Source organism: Coloeus monedula (genome assembly GCF_965178545.1).
Source record: "Coloeus monedula genome assembly, chromosome: Z".
NCBI classification, from domain to species: Eukaryota; Metazoa; Chordata; class Aves; order Passeriformes; family Corvidae; genus Coloeus; species Coloeus monedula.
Window position 1 is genome coordinate 6,770,927 of NC_138822.1, and position 13,274 is coordinate 6,784,200.

Consider the following 13,274-nt stretch of genomic DNA (forward strand, 5'->3'; position numbering starts at 1 on the left):
CTAAAAGAGAAGGGCATTTCCTTGGTATTTTTCACTTACCCAAACTCATCAAAACTCCCACATTTGCTTTCACTCTGTAGTCACTAGGCCAAAAATACCTAGCTGAACTAGAATATCTTTCAGAAAACAAAGAAAATCCTAATAACCCAACAACAGTTATACGTTGCTCACACACAGAGTTTTTATCAGTAGTTCTAAGTTTTCAAAGAGAATAAACACTGTCTTTACCCACAAGTCAGACAGAAGAAAACATCTAATGCAAAATACTAACAGCCAAGTAGAAACATGGGATGCTGCAAAGTAGAAACAAAAAGCACAGTTCAGTGATGCTATGCCTCTCCAGATCAGACACTACAACTATTCAACTATTTAATAATGCTCATTACCAAAGTGCTCCAATGCTCTGCTTAACCACTTTTCAGGTATGTTCTCCTACTTACCATCGCATTTTTGAGTTGCCTCATTCTGTTTGTGGCCAACAGGACACTTGCACTCGTATGAACCTACTGAATTAATGCAGTTTCCTCCTTGGCAGACTCCAGGGATAGCCTGGCACTCATCAACATCTGCAAACACAAAAAAAGACACAGATCTCATTACCTGACATGAGATACATGAGTTACTTTCAGTAACTTCCTGTTGCACTTCACTAAGTTCTACTTACACTTCAAATTGAGTTGAGGTTTGGGGTTTTTTTGGTTTTTTTGTTTTTTTGTTTTTTTTTTTTTTTGTTCCCAGCTCTAATTTGGTTACAAATAAACCACCCTGTGTTTCTGCAGCTTTTTATACAAGACTATCTAGGAGGACATCTTTCCTGGTTGGCTTTCTTAGTACCTGTACCATGAAGTTACCATCCCAGTGTTTCAGGAATCTTCTGGACCTGCTTGTTCCAGTTGTGTGATGCTCCCAGTTAACATTTGGCAAGAATATGGAACTCTTTTTCAGGAGGATGGTCAAAGCTCTTATAAGGCATTGAAATTCTACCTGAGTTTGTGGATTATAGGACTTTGTCAGTTTTTATTCCTCCTGGTGCTTGTGCTATAGATAAACCTATGCTATTGGCCCTGTCCATCCACCTGCTTTTCCATTTAAACAAGTATAATTTCTCACAGTCAAGGAAGAAGGCAAGCACTTTTTGCAGGTTTGGGGGTTTTTTCCACAACCATTGGACTTGGGTTTAAGTACATTTGCTGAGAAGTTTGCATTTTGTTCCTGAATACGTGGTGATTTAGCCAGCACACTACCATGTCCAAAATGCAACAGCTAGATTGTAAATAGATTAAAGACTTTATCAAAGGCATAGATTTTCTTCATTGTTTTTTTCCTGAATAACCAGTGCTTCCTGCTGCTTATTTACTTGGAAATCAAACATTTCAACTCTGAATACTTTAAGGAGTGGGGGGGCTGGACTGGCTGCTCTCCAGAAATTCCTTCCAACCCTAATTATTCTATGATTCTGTGAACCTTGACATGACTTAGCAACATCTAGAGGGAAGATGGTTCCACCTTTTATTGATACACAGCCCACCCAGCAGCTCCCTCCCAAGTAAAACACGTGGTGTTTGTCTTCTGACCCCGGGGCTTCAAAATGCATTTATCACACACAGTATGCCCGTGCCTTTTGTCACTTATTAACACCACTTAAATTAAGTTTCCTGTGTCAGCAGATCAGTTGTTAAAAAACCACTACGTGTCTCAAACCATTTTAGAAGTTGAAGATGTCAAGGAATAGTGAATTAATGGCAGCAGCAGCAGCAGACAAGGAACAGCTCACAGAAACAGAAAAAGTATCACTGGGGCCTCGAGGTGAACCAAGTTTTAAGCTCTATTGGTTCCTTTAATTTCTTTCAGTTCTTTTAGGAAGGCAAATAGATGTTTAGCTTTGCTGAAGCCTGAAAAGCCAATCCCAATGATGGAATGCAGTGCTTGTCCAGTGAAGGAAACACAAATGGAACCACTATGAAAGGTGAAGTCTTTGAGTCCCATGCATTCTCCTGGTTTATTCTGATATTGTGCGCTATCTATTCTTCATCATATTTCAGTGTAAAGAAAGCAAGCATATTCAACTTTAAGGTTAGCCTAAAAATATACACAAGCTACAAGATTGATGCTTTTTGTCATGTATCATGTCTTGCTGAAAACCCAAGTTTGTTTTAATATATTATTGGCGTTTTGGGACTGAGAAAAGCCAAAAAGAACAAAAGTATTTTATTCAAAGGGCCTATTTTATCAATTGCTTCCTAAATGCTGTTTTAGGATATAAGAATTTTTTTTCCTGAAAATACAAGCAAATTGAAATGAAGCTTTTTTTTTTTTTTTTTTTTTTTTTTTTTTTTTTTTTTAGTATCTTTGACAGTTAGGCTAAACCACACCGGAGTTTTAGCACTATTAATTATCCACTTACTCATACTTTTAAACCTCAAGAAGCTTTTTAACACAAGAAGCTTTTTACCATAAACAGCAAATTTGATTAATAACTCTTTAGAAACAGTGCAATATACAAAAGTTCAATATGTTACAGATTAAGTGGAATATTTCCATGTGCTCATAGTCTAACATTTGGTAAGTGAAAAAAGACTTTGTGCTTTTGCAGAGTTTTCTCTGCAAAATGCCTGTGGGGTTTGCATAGCTACCTTTAGACATGCACCTTCCCTTTCCGGTGTGTGGGCTGTTTCCCAAAAAAACTCTGAAAACCCAAAAATCTCAGGAAAAATAAATCCACTCAGATGATAGACACAAATTTTGGAGAGTTTTTTATTTACAACTAACTGTTGTAGTAACAACAATTATCCAAATAAAAAATTTTCTCTTTAATTCTGCCCGGAATATGTATGGGGATTTTCTTTGTAATTGATTTGGCATGTGGGAACTAAAACGTGAATTGGTCATGAGTATAATGGAAAACTCTTGGTACTTCCTTTACCTCTTAGAAAGCAGAAATACTGCACACAACAGAAATAATACCAAAATATTTCTCCCTGTTTTAATAATTATTTTCACAACAGCAGGATGTGATCCTAGATGACACTGTCAGTATTTTCAGTAACTAAGACACATTAATACCAAGCACTAGATTACAAAAAAACCCCATCACTCTTCATTGTGAACTTGAACCTTCATCTGTCTTCTCTCTCTTGTCCAGTCCACATCAGTGCTTTTAATATTTAGACAGTGTATTCCTACTACAGAACAGATTTTTTTGGATGTTATCTCCTGTAATGGCTATATGCACTTAAAAATGTCAGCAACAGCAGCAGGAAGAACAACTGTCCTATTTTCAAATCTACTCAGCCATCACCACTTTTCTCTCCTTAGAGCAAAAATTAACTGTCTGCAGGGAAAGGGTGTAGGTGGGAAATGGGACTGCTGAGGGATGCAGGGAGGAGCTGAGAAAACGTCCAATTCAGGATTCTGCCATTATGCTGCTCCTAAGGCTATGTAGCAGTGGCAATAAAGTTTACTGAAGTGGAACACTGCAGTTCCTTCTGCCTGAATTCTTGGACAATTCCTGTTTAAGACACGACTGAATAGAAATTTCTGGGGGGAAAAAAATGAAACACAACCAAACAATTTGAATTGTGATTGTCTTTGCTTCTCTTAGATTTTTTTAAACCGGTTCATGGTAATAATGAAGTAAAAGTACTACTAAAATGCTCTATACAAGAACATTATCCAGAAAATATAATTAACCCTCCAAAGGCGCTAAAGACCCATTTAAGATTGAATCATGCAAATCCTTTGAACAGTAGGAGCAACTTCCTACTTAGACTAAGCTACATCTTGTAAAACTGACACCAAATACATGCTGAAATTATGACCCATTTTCCAACAGCAAGGCTTGCAAGTTCCACTGATTTTGAGTTGTTCATACCAACTCCCAAACCTGGCTATCTACTGATGTCAGCATTCACTTCAAATATGCCAAGCATTTAAATTATGGACTGAGTGAGCCTGATCTGATACATTACAAAGGTAGTTTTACTGAATATCAAAGGGGTTTGTGTTCCTTTAATTAAAGTCTCTGTAAATCTAATGTCCTCAACAGAAAGAGAAGCATTAGAAAGCACGTCAGATACCTCTATTTGTTTCTAAAACCATCAGAGAAAACATTTGGTTTCTTGTGACCTTTCTGTTGAGGATGGCAGAGCACCAGAACAGGCTGCACAGGGAGGTCTGGAGGCATTTCAACCCCACATGGACACACTCCTGTGTCATCTGCTCTGGGTGACTCTGCCTTGGCAGGGGGTTGGACTGGGTAATGTCCAGAGATCCCTTCCAACTCCAACGATTCTGAGATTCTGTGATCTTGTTTCAACAGACTCTGCACTGTAATGTGGAGTTTGGAAAGGTAAAAAGTGTCACATCCTGCATCAAGGTGGCCTGATAATTCATAACAGAGCAGACATTGTGCCACCAACCTGCTCACACCACAGAGCTTAAGTCAGGAGGAGTGACCAGTACTCAGAGCTTAAAAGAAAATGTCTCAATTGCTGGAAGTAAAGGCAATGATTCTGTGAAATAAAGAAATTCTGTCTCTCCTTTTCCCTGAAGAAAGGCCAAGCATCTTTCATCTGTGCCTTGCCATCACCTTGCAACACTGCATGCTAAGCCCAGCTGACCCAAATACAATCCGAGCTTCCTATTTAGCAGTTATATGTCAAAAATGTAGCAAAACTTATGGCTGTTCGAACTTCCTTTGTTTATCCATCACACAAAGTAGACTACCACATTGTTTCTATGCTCCCCAGTGGAATTCAGCAATGTGGTTACATGGGTAACTTAAAACAATTTGCCACAGGGAATAAACTGTCAGAAAAAGAAAACGCAATTATTGTGGGCATGGGTGCTAAAGAGCACCACTGATCTCTCACATAATTCAAATGTAGCCCCAGAAGCTGTGCCAGGGTCAGTCTGGCAGAGCAGTTTCAAGGACCCTTTGTATGTGGCCAAGTCATACAATGGAGCTTGACTTGGAGATTGCAACATGCGCCTCTCCTGTAGAAAACTGTTTCTGTTCATGACACTGTTATGAAAAGAGTGTCTAAAACATACTAGTCACTTCAAGATGAATGGCAAAACAGAAACTGTTGCACGCAGGCAGAGGCCTATCTCTGACATATAAGGAAAAGCAACATCAAGTATTTTTCCTTAGTGTTGATCAATAATCACTTCTTTCCAGGCCACTTACGTTTTGTTCTCTATGTACAGCAGCAAAAATCTGGAGGCAGCAAAGCACACCCGTATTTTATAACAAGACACAGACCACACACAGGGAAAACAGTGATGTTGTTTCAAGGGGACTGCAAGGTTTCCAAGGTGATTGTCACAGGCAGAGTTTCAGTCAGAGGCTCACCTTGGCAGGCGCCAGTGCGGATATTTGGGATGAAGCCGCGGCGGCAGGGCTGGGGCTGGGCAGGGCACATCTCGCAGGGGTGGCCCCACGCACGCCCCATGGTGGCACAGCACAGGGACTTGGTGCAGATAATCCCAGTCAGCTGGCCCTGGCACATCTGTTTGTTCACTTGTGTGAAACACGGGCCTGTCCTGTAATCTGGGGGCGAAAAAAGGGAAAGTTCACTGTATTATACAAGGCACTGTACTAGTAACTATAGAAGGAATAGTTTTTTTCATCCAGTAGATACATATATTAAGAAAATTCCATGGAAATTTTAGCCATATTACTGCTTACAGAAGTTGCATGACACCTTCCATTGAAGGTAATGATTTTCACGAGGTGAGCCTACCTTTCAAGTTACTTCTTTCTGAAGGATACAAGTAAATAAAAAGCAGCTGGACACAAAACTGCTCTTGAGCATTGACAATCTATCCACTAAAATCCACAGTAAGCAAAAGAATTTTACAAACAAACAAACAAACAAACAAAAGAGAAAATCAGATTAAGCAAACAAGGACTGGAAACTGGTTTTCTTGTTCCTAAGCTACTTCATGGTGATTTATGAGAGGGAGCTACAGACCACAGCTGCCACACATTTTTTCACTCCACATTGATCAAGATCCATGACAGAGAGTGTCACAGAATCATCATTCCTGTTGGAATGGCTGTTGCAAAATAGTGCTATATAGAGAGGACTAATGGGCAAACCACCACTTATTTTCAGAGGAAAACCATGAGATAATAAAAACTCTCCAAGCCATACGCAGTACACTGAATAAAGCAGAGAAACAATATGAAAATACACTTCTGGTAGAATTCCTGTGAATAGTTAGTTCATGAAGTTTGAACCTGTAGAAAGAGAATTTTTTTTTACATTATGAGTCAACACAAACTGGGTTCAACAATTAACTGAAATTCTCTAGGAACGAATAAGGAACAGATGGTTGCTCTAAGCCAGATTTCACATCCTTGTGGAAACTCTTTAAGAGTGAGGGGAAAAAAAGAAGAAAATGCAAATCTCTCACTCAGTCACATGAAAGAAGGCACAACAGTGGGGTTATGGCTACTCCAGCTACTATTCCATCCTCTTTTTTTCCTATCAAAAGCAGGCTCCAATAGCAATGTGTGGGTCACACATTGCCTTCCATGGACTTTCATTAGGGTGCGGCTGGTCTCACAACCAAGCTACAAATGGGACAACCCTTACTTTCATAACTTCATACTTTCACCCTGAAGAAATAAGAACTTTGACATCTTCAGAATGGAAAAAAAATGGTTTTCCCAGTGAGATGTTATACTAAGCTTCCTGGGCTCTTAAATGAAAGCTCGAACAGAAATCAATGTTCTGCTTTCTATCTTTGGTAAGGGTCACCCAGGTATCAGTCTGGGAAAGACTTCTGCACAGTTGTTTATACATATTGGTAGTCAATTTCAGCTGTGCTGTTCACTTTAAATAAAGTCAACCAAGTTCACAAGTACCCACAACAGAAATGCCTGACAATAAAAGGAGATTAGAAGATCTCAAATACTCAGTAAGGCCTGCAAACTTTAATATTTTTTGATTATCAATACAAAATAATCTTCAAAGTTATACTTTGAGCTTCCCCTGTGCCCATCAAGCAGCAAATATAGGACTTTGAGTAAAATAAATACATTATAAAAAAAAAATCCTGTCCTTGCTCCATACGCTCAGATGGAGTTCAGTTCTCCATGGGGGAATGCCCTCTACAGTGAAATCAAATATTGACTTACTACACATCTTCAAATTTCCAACACTTGCCTTCAGCAGGTCTGACAATCATGACATCCCAGCTCACTTTGCAATTCGCATTCAGGAAATAAGTAGTTCTGCTGGACAGTATTGTGTTTTTATAGCAGCAATTCTCTGAGATACAATTTTCTGTAAGACCAATCTTTGGATATCACAGTAGGAGTAGAAATTCAAAGTATGTATTTCTCTGTTTAATGGCTGGTGACCCACAGGAATATTCTGGCCAAAGATACTCCACATTAAGAAGTTTGGAATTCAATCAGAGGAAATTAAACTTCAGACTCAAACTAGAGTCGTGAATTGTATCTGAGTTCCACTACCATCCCATAAGACTCAAAATGATTGTGTGTAAACTCTGCCAAAATTAGCAGTGAAAAGTTCTGTTTAAAGAGTGTGTTCGAAAGGTAGATTAGAGAATATAACCAAGCTCTACAGTGTGTTTGTTCAAGAGAATATGAATGAGTCAGGTACAAGAAGGAGTGATAGCAATATACCTACTGCTTACTATATCCTATTAATTAGAAATATATGTTCTGGAAACCTATGCATAAGTGCCTACCCATGCCTTAATTAACAGAGAATGTATTCATCTAATGTTCAGATTCTGTAACCAAGCAACATTCATCAGCACAAGCCTGCAGCAAGGTATCAATTCAGAAATATGTTTTATAATAATATTCCTATTTTAAAATACTACTGTAATTTAAAATATTATCCATAAAAAGTGCACCCATTTAAAAAAAATCTTTATTTTTTCAGTTTGTCCAACATGAAGCCCAAATGCAAAGAGACTGACTAGTGGCTGCTCTTCTATCCTAAGAGGAAAGTATAGCATTTTAAAATACAAAGTGAAGGCAAGCATGTTCAGGTTAATGGTAAAGTTCAGCTGTTTACACAAAGATCTGTAGTCACACAGTAAATTTTTACATGTGGGAAGCAAACACAGTAAAAGTAGATGCTATTTTGAAGATACTTTTTTGCTTCAAACGAAGCTGTGGATTTGTTTCAGGAATTGTTTCACACAGCCAGTCAGACTACATTATTGCAGTGGTTGATCAGACTTTAAAAACTCCCATTTATGAATCAATCATCTTTTCCATATGGGTTTGCTTGTCTTATTCTTAGGTGTTTCTTCATTTGTTCCTTTGCCAGCACTGCTGATGGAATAATTTTGCCAGAAAGAACATATGTTGAACATAAGTTATAAATCATTTGTTACTCTAGAAAGAGAAACTGCTTTGGTGAAAGAAAGTGATCTTCAGCACATGTGTTATACAGTTGTTTTTTTTAACTTCAGAAAATTATGCTCAATATGCACCGTGACCTGAAGAATGAAAATCTTTACCAAAAATTCAAATTGTTAATGTAATTAAATTTAATGAGGGGTACTTTTTTCCTGGCATCAAGAAAAAAATCAAACCATGGACTTTAACATTTAACTATGCTGCAACATTTCTATTCTGTCATAAAAGTATGTATTTTGTATTCTTAAATGCGACTATTCAACTATGATGGTTGTTGGGATTTTTTCCATTAATTCCTTTTTAAAATTTAATTCTACCTGTAATTTAAAAAAAAAAAAAAAAAAAAAAAAAAAAAAGCCAGTTGACAGGAGCCTGAGACAAGGAGTAGCAACTTTAAGAACTCCAGTCTTGGGTATGGTCCAGTATCCATCTATTTTAGTTTTTTTTCCTGTACCTCTGGCCAAACAAATGATTCAGATAAGGTGTAAAAAACCTGCTGTAAATAGATATGGAATAGTCTGTCTGCCACATGTCCTTTGAGTCTAACACTCATTAGCTAAAAACCTGAAACATAATGCTTAACATCCCAAATACCACCTGCTGTCACTCAGGACAAAACACTAAAATATTTTGGTATACATGTAAGGAGCCAATTTCTATCTGAATTTTGTCTCAACTCCTGCCCATAAAAATTTCACCTCTTCCCAGGTAACATAAAAGAGAAAAAGTGAGGCATGAAGAAAAGTAAAAAGGTAACTACACATGTTGGAATGTCCATTGCAAGTTATCAGGAAGAGTATTAAAATTTGAGACTCCTTTTGTGGGAAAGCACAGACTGAAATTTTAGATGAAGACTCCCAATACCAAAATGAGGTGAGGTCCAACAGGGGTGCAATGCCAGTCTCCTGCACCCAGCCTGCAAAAGGGGAAAGCACATTGTCAGAATACTGTATTTCATGTCTGTGAGCACTAGGAAGATTTAGCAGGAAGGAACTGTGAAGTATAGTCCAACATTTTTATTTAAACAGAACCCTACAGAACCATAACTAAATAAGGAAGCAATGCATCTGGAAACAAGCATTTTTAACTAGAAGCTACTTAGAAGATTGACACTTCTATTAATAAAAACAAAATACTGAAAATATTAAGCATGTTGATAAATATGAATCACATCAGGAGTAAAGGAGGGTGTCTGAGATAGGCCTTCACAACCCCTGCCAATTAAAGAACAAGACCTAACACTTTATTAATGTGTTTCACCTCCTTACAAAACAAATTTGCCTTTCATAGGACTTTTCACAGAACCTCACTCCCTTAAGGAAGATTTAGGAAATATTAAGGAATAGATGAGAAAATAAGTAACTTCAACTTCCATGACCTCACTTGCAGGCTCAAGTAGAGCAAACAGTTTATTGTTATGAATGATACCTCAAAAATCAGTTTCATACATCAGCATTATTAAATGAACAACCTAATACATAGGACCTGAATGCTGCAAGGAATTAAATACTGTCAGCATTACCAGGAACCTCACTCTCTTCTAAAAGAAAAAATTAGTACAGTGGGTGAAAGTCCAAGAGACTGGACTCTATGTCATGAAACCTTCAGTGGAGACATTAAGTCCATATTGGCAAAGGCCTTAGGTTAAATTCACTTTGCTAAAAGATACTCCAACAGGAAACAAGATGGAGAAACAACTGTCTTTATTACCACTCTGACAGGTGGCAAATTTCCCCATAATTTCTGCTAACGCTCAGAGGTCTCCAGACACCTGAAATTCTTTATGGCTACTTGTTGAAGAACCTGCTTGCTGATTACTGTTGAGATTTTTCAATGAATCTCTGAATTTTCCCCTTTGCAATGCGACATCTTAACGTTTCAATAAATAAAAGTGCAGCTGAGCTCCATCTTCCCTCAAGGGGAAATGCCGTGGTATTCCATGGCCTCCTACCATGGGATCATGGAGAGCGAGGCACGCCCCATTCTCCCACTGATTCTGCATAAATGACAGCACTGCCCAGAGCTGGTGCTGCCAAAGAAAGGGAGATCAGGGCTTTCCTTCACGACCTCTTCATCTGAGTATGAAAGAGCTGGCAATACTCATAATTGTCCTTGGGTTCAGAGCACAGATCTGAAATTCATGCATATATAAATATTACTCCTCTTACTCAACTTCTGCAAATCGTAAGTCACAGTAATGCAAAAAGCTATTTAAACTTTTAAAAAGTGCTTATGTTTATTAAATGTTATCTAAAATTTATTTTCTTTCAATATTCTGATCAATTTTATACAGAAATTTGTGGGGCTTTTTAGCAGTAATGCTTAGCTGCCAACACTGAGAATATGCAATAAGGGAAATTTCAAAGGTAACGTGAAGGTAAGTGAATTGCAATTATTATAAATAAAAATAATTTTTTTCAAAAGTGACATCCAAAAAGTTATGGTAAAAAAGACTGCTGGCTGGAAATGAAGAACGATTCTCTTGGAAAATGAAAGAGAATTGGCAATGATATTAATTTCTCTTGGAAAAAGTAATCTGTGAGCAGAACTGCTATTTAGACTGTGGAGTTCTTATAAACCTAAAGAGTAAAATCAAAGCCTCCTTCCCTTGACTTTTTCTTATTAAGAAACCTGTGTGTAAAGTCCTTAATTATGTATTTAATACAATTAAGTTTATCATTAATGTAAACAATGATCACCAAAATCTTTTAAACATTTAAAATTGTTGGTAACTCAAAGTTGAGACATTCCTAGTAGGTTCTTTAGTCATTACCTGAAGCAATGACTTTTATAAAGTTTATTTTGATATCTAATAGAGAAGAAGAGCAGCTCAGTGGAAAACGGTTTTGAACGTCGATGTTAAATACATCATGAAGGCTTGGATGTTTTTATACAGCTGACAGATTCCATTTTCAGGTTGAAATTTTACTACTGTTCTACTGGTCTGACATCACCTTTTCTGACTAGCTCCTGTGATGCAAAACTTCCCATCAGACAAAGTCCTGTGACTGAGTGGGTAACTTTACAATACACACTTGACAACTGAAAAGGAAGTGGAGGGCAGGTCTAAATGAGAGAAGGAAAAGCCCCAGGACCAATGCAGGAATCTGTGTGGGCTTAGTAGCTTTTAGCAAAATTCCAGGTTCCACCAGTATTTCTGTCATGCCCTTTCTAAGCACATTCTCATTTTCCTCTGGCTGGAACAGCAGCAGCAGCTCTTTTCCAAAAGCAACGACTCCATAGTTCACACAGACATTTTTATATAATTGGTATCATGGCAGTTTTAAGCAGATAAAATCTTAGTGTAGTAATACCTGCAGATCTTAAAACTCTTTTGTTTTTAATTGTAAAGCAATTCATTCTTAAACACCTAAGCACATGTGGTAAAAATGGCAGAATAGCAGATAAACAACAATATTTCTGAAATAAAATGCAGGTTTGTGTAATCGACCTGAACATTGAAGAAAATGCTTTTAATACCTTAATACACAAAACATTTTGAAAAGTAAACACACACAAAGCACAGAAATACAGAAACAGAAATAATTCACTTTTGTCATTTATGGAATTCAGTGGCTTTCAGAATTCAAGTATTTCCTTAAAGACTTCTTGGAATAAAACATTTCCATGTGTAACTGAAGTATAATACACTGACTGATAGAAAATTTCAAGCACAGAATAAAAGCTGGGAGCAAAGTATTCCTGAATTTTGGTTCCAGCAAGATGTGCAATTTTGGTTTGGATTGAGCTCCTTGTAAATGTATGTATTTCCTTATGCTTCCACAGGGCCTGCTACTATATAAAGATGGCATCTGAGCTGGGTCTCTAATGAAATCCCTCCATGAACCAACACTGAGCACACAATCTGACACACAATGAAATACCAATCATCAGTCATTGCAGGAAGTTACAGCCTGAATCACCCCTGAGCAAAGTGTACAGGGAAACAAAAAAGCAAAACTTTTTTTTTTTTTTTTTTTGCAAGATTCAGCAGTTTATACCAACTACACTAATACGATGTTTGTACATCTTTGCTTTGGTGACATGTCTAAAGAAGTGAAGGAACTCCTTCATGCTGCCTGATGCTCATTCTTCTCATGTTTCTCCTTCAAAAATACCTTCCTTATCAAAATTTGGACATTGGAAAGCCGGACAGATACACATTAAGGTCTTAATTCTTTCACATCCCAGGAATTAAGAAGCCAACACCTTACTATATGCCTGCAAATAAAAGATGCTACTTTTCTTGCCCATAATATGTAAACCTGAATTACATCACAGGCTTTTGGTTCCCTGCTCCATGAAGTCAGTGCTATTCAGTTCAACCCCAAAGGAACAGAATCCCAGAATCAGTGAAGAGGAAGATTTTAAATCAAAGATTGAAGTCTTCAGACAGCACACCCTTTAAAGAGTATTGATGAACAGTGTAAAGGGCACAGTGTAGTGTCCCACACTCCACCCTCACCTTCCACTCTAGAGTTCAGTGGCATTCCTCACACCAAATGCCCCATACTCACAAAATGAGGAGGGAAAATATTTCATAACCAACTCCTGCATAAATTAGAAAGGCATGCAAAAAGTCTCAGTAGACCAGAAACCCTACCAAAACCACAGGCATTGCAGCAGACTGCAATCTCATCAATTATTAACCTAAGTAGGAAAAGCAACTGCTTCACACATTACCCTTAGAAAAAAATATTAAGTATTTCTATATATTTAAACTGCAAGAAACATTGCCTCAGATGACTGTCTAGACTACTGTGATAAGCTGAGTTCATAATAAACTAAAAACCCAGCCAGCTACTATTTACTAGAGTTCTGTTTGTGTAGAGGCAGAAGCACAGTTTCTGTTCTTCAGATCTTT

At 37.6% G+C, this 13,274-nt stretch overlaps 1 protein-coding gene across 1 annotated transcript in view; it reads right to left on the minus strand.

Annotated features, from left to right (window-relative positions):
* The window catches only part of FBN2 (fibrillin 2), a gene marked incomplete at both ends in the record, with an annotated part of 117,122 nt that overhangs the window by 89,651 nt on the left and 14,197 nt on the right, over positions 1-13,274 (minus strand). The window contains 2 exons of the mRNA XM_082301927.1: positions 441-566; positions 5,354-5,551. Coding sequence (XP_082158053.1) covers positions 441-566; positions 5,354-5,551 — 324 coding nt within the window. The remainder of the gene's footprint in view (positions 1-440; positions 567-5,353; positions 5,552-13,274) is intronic.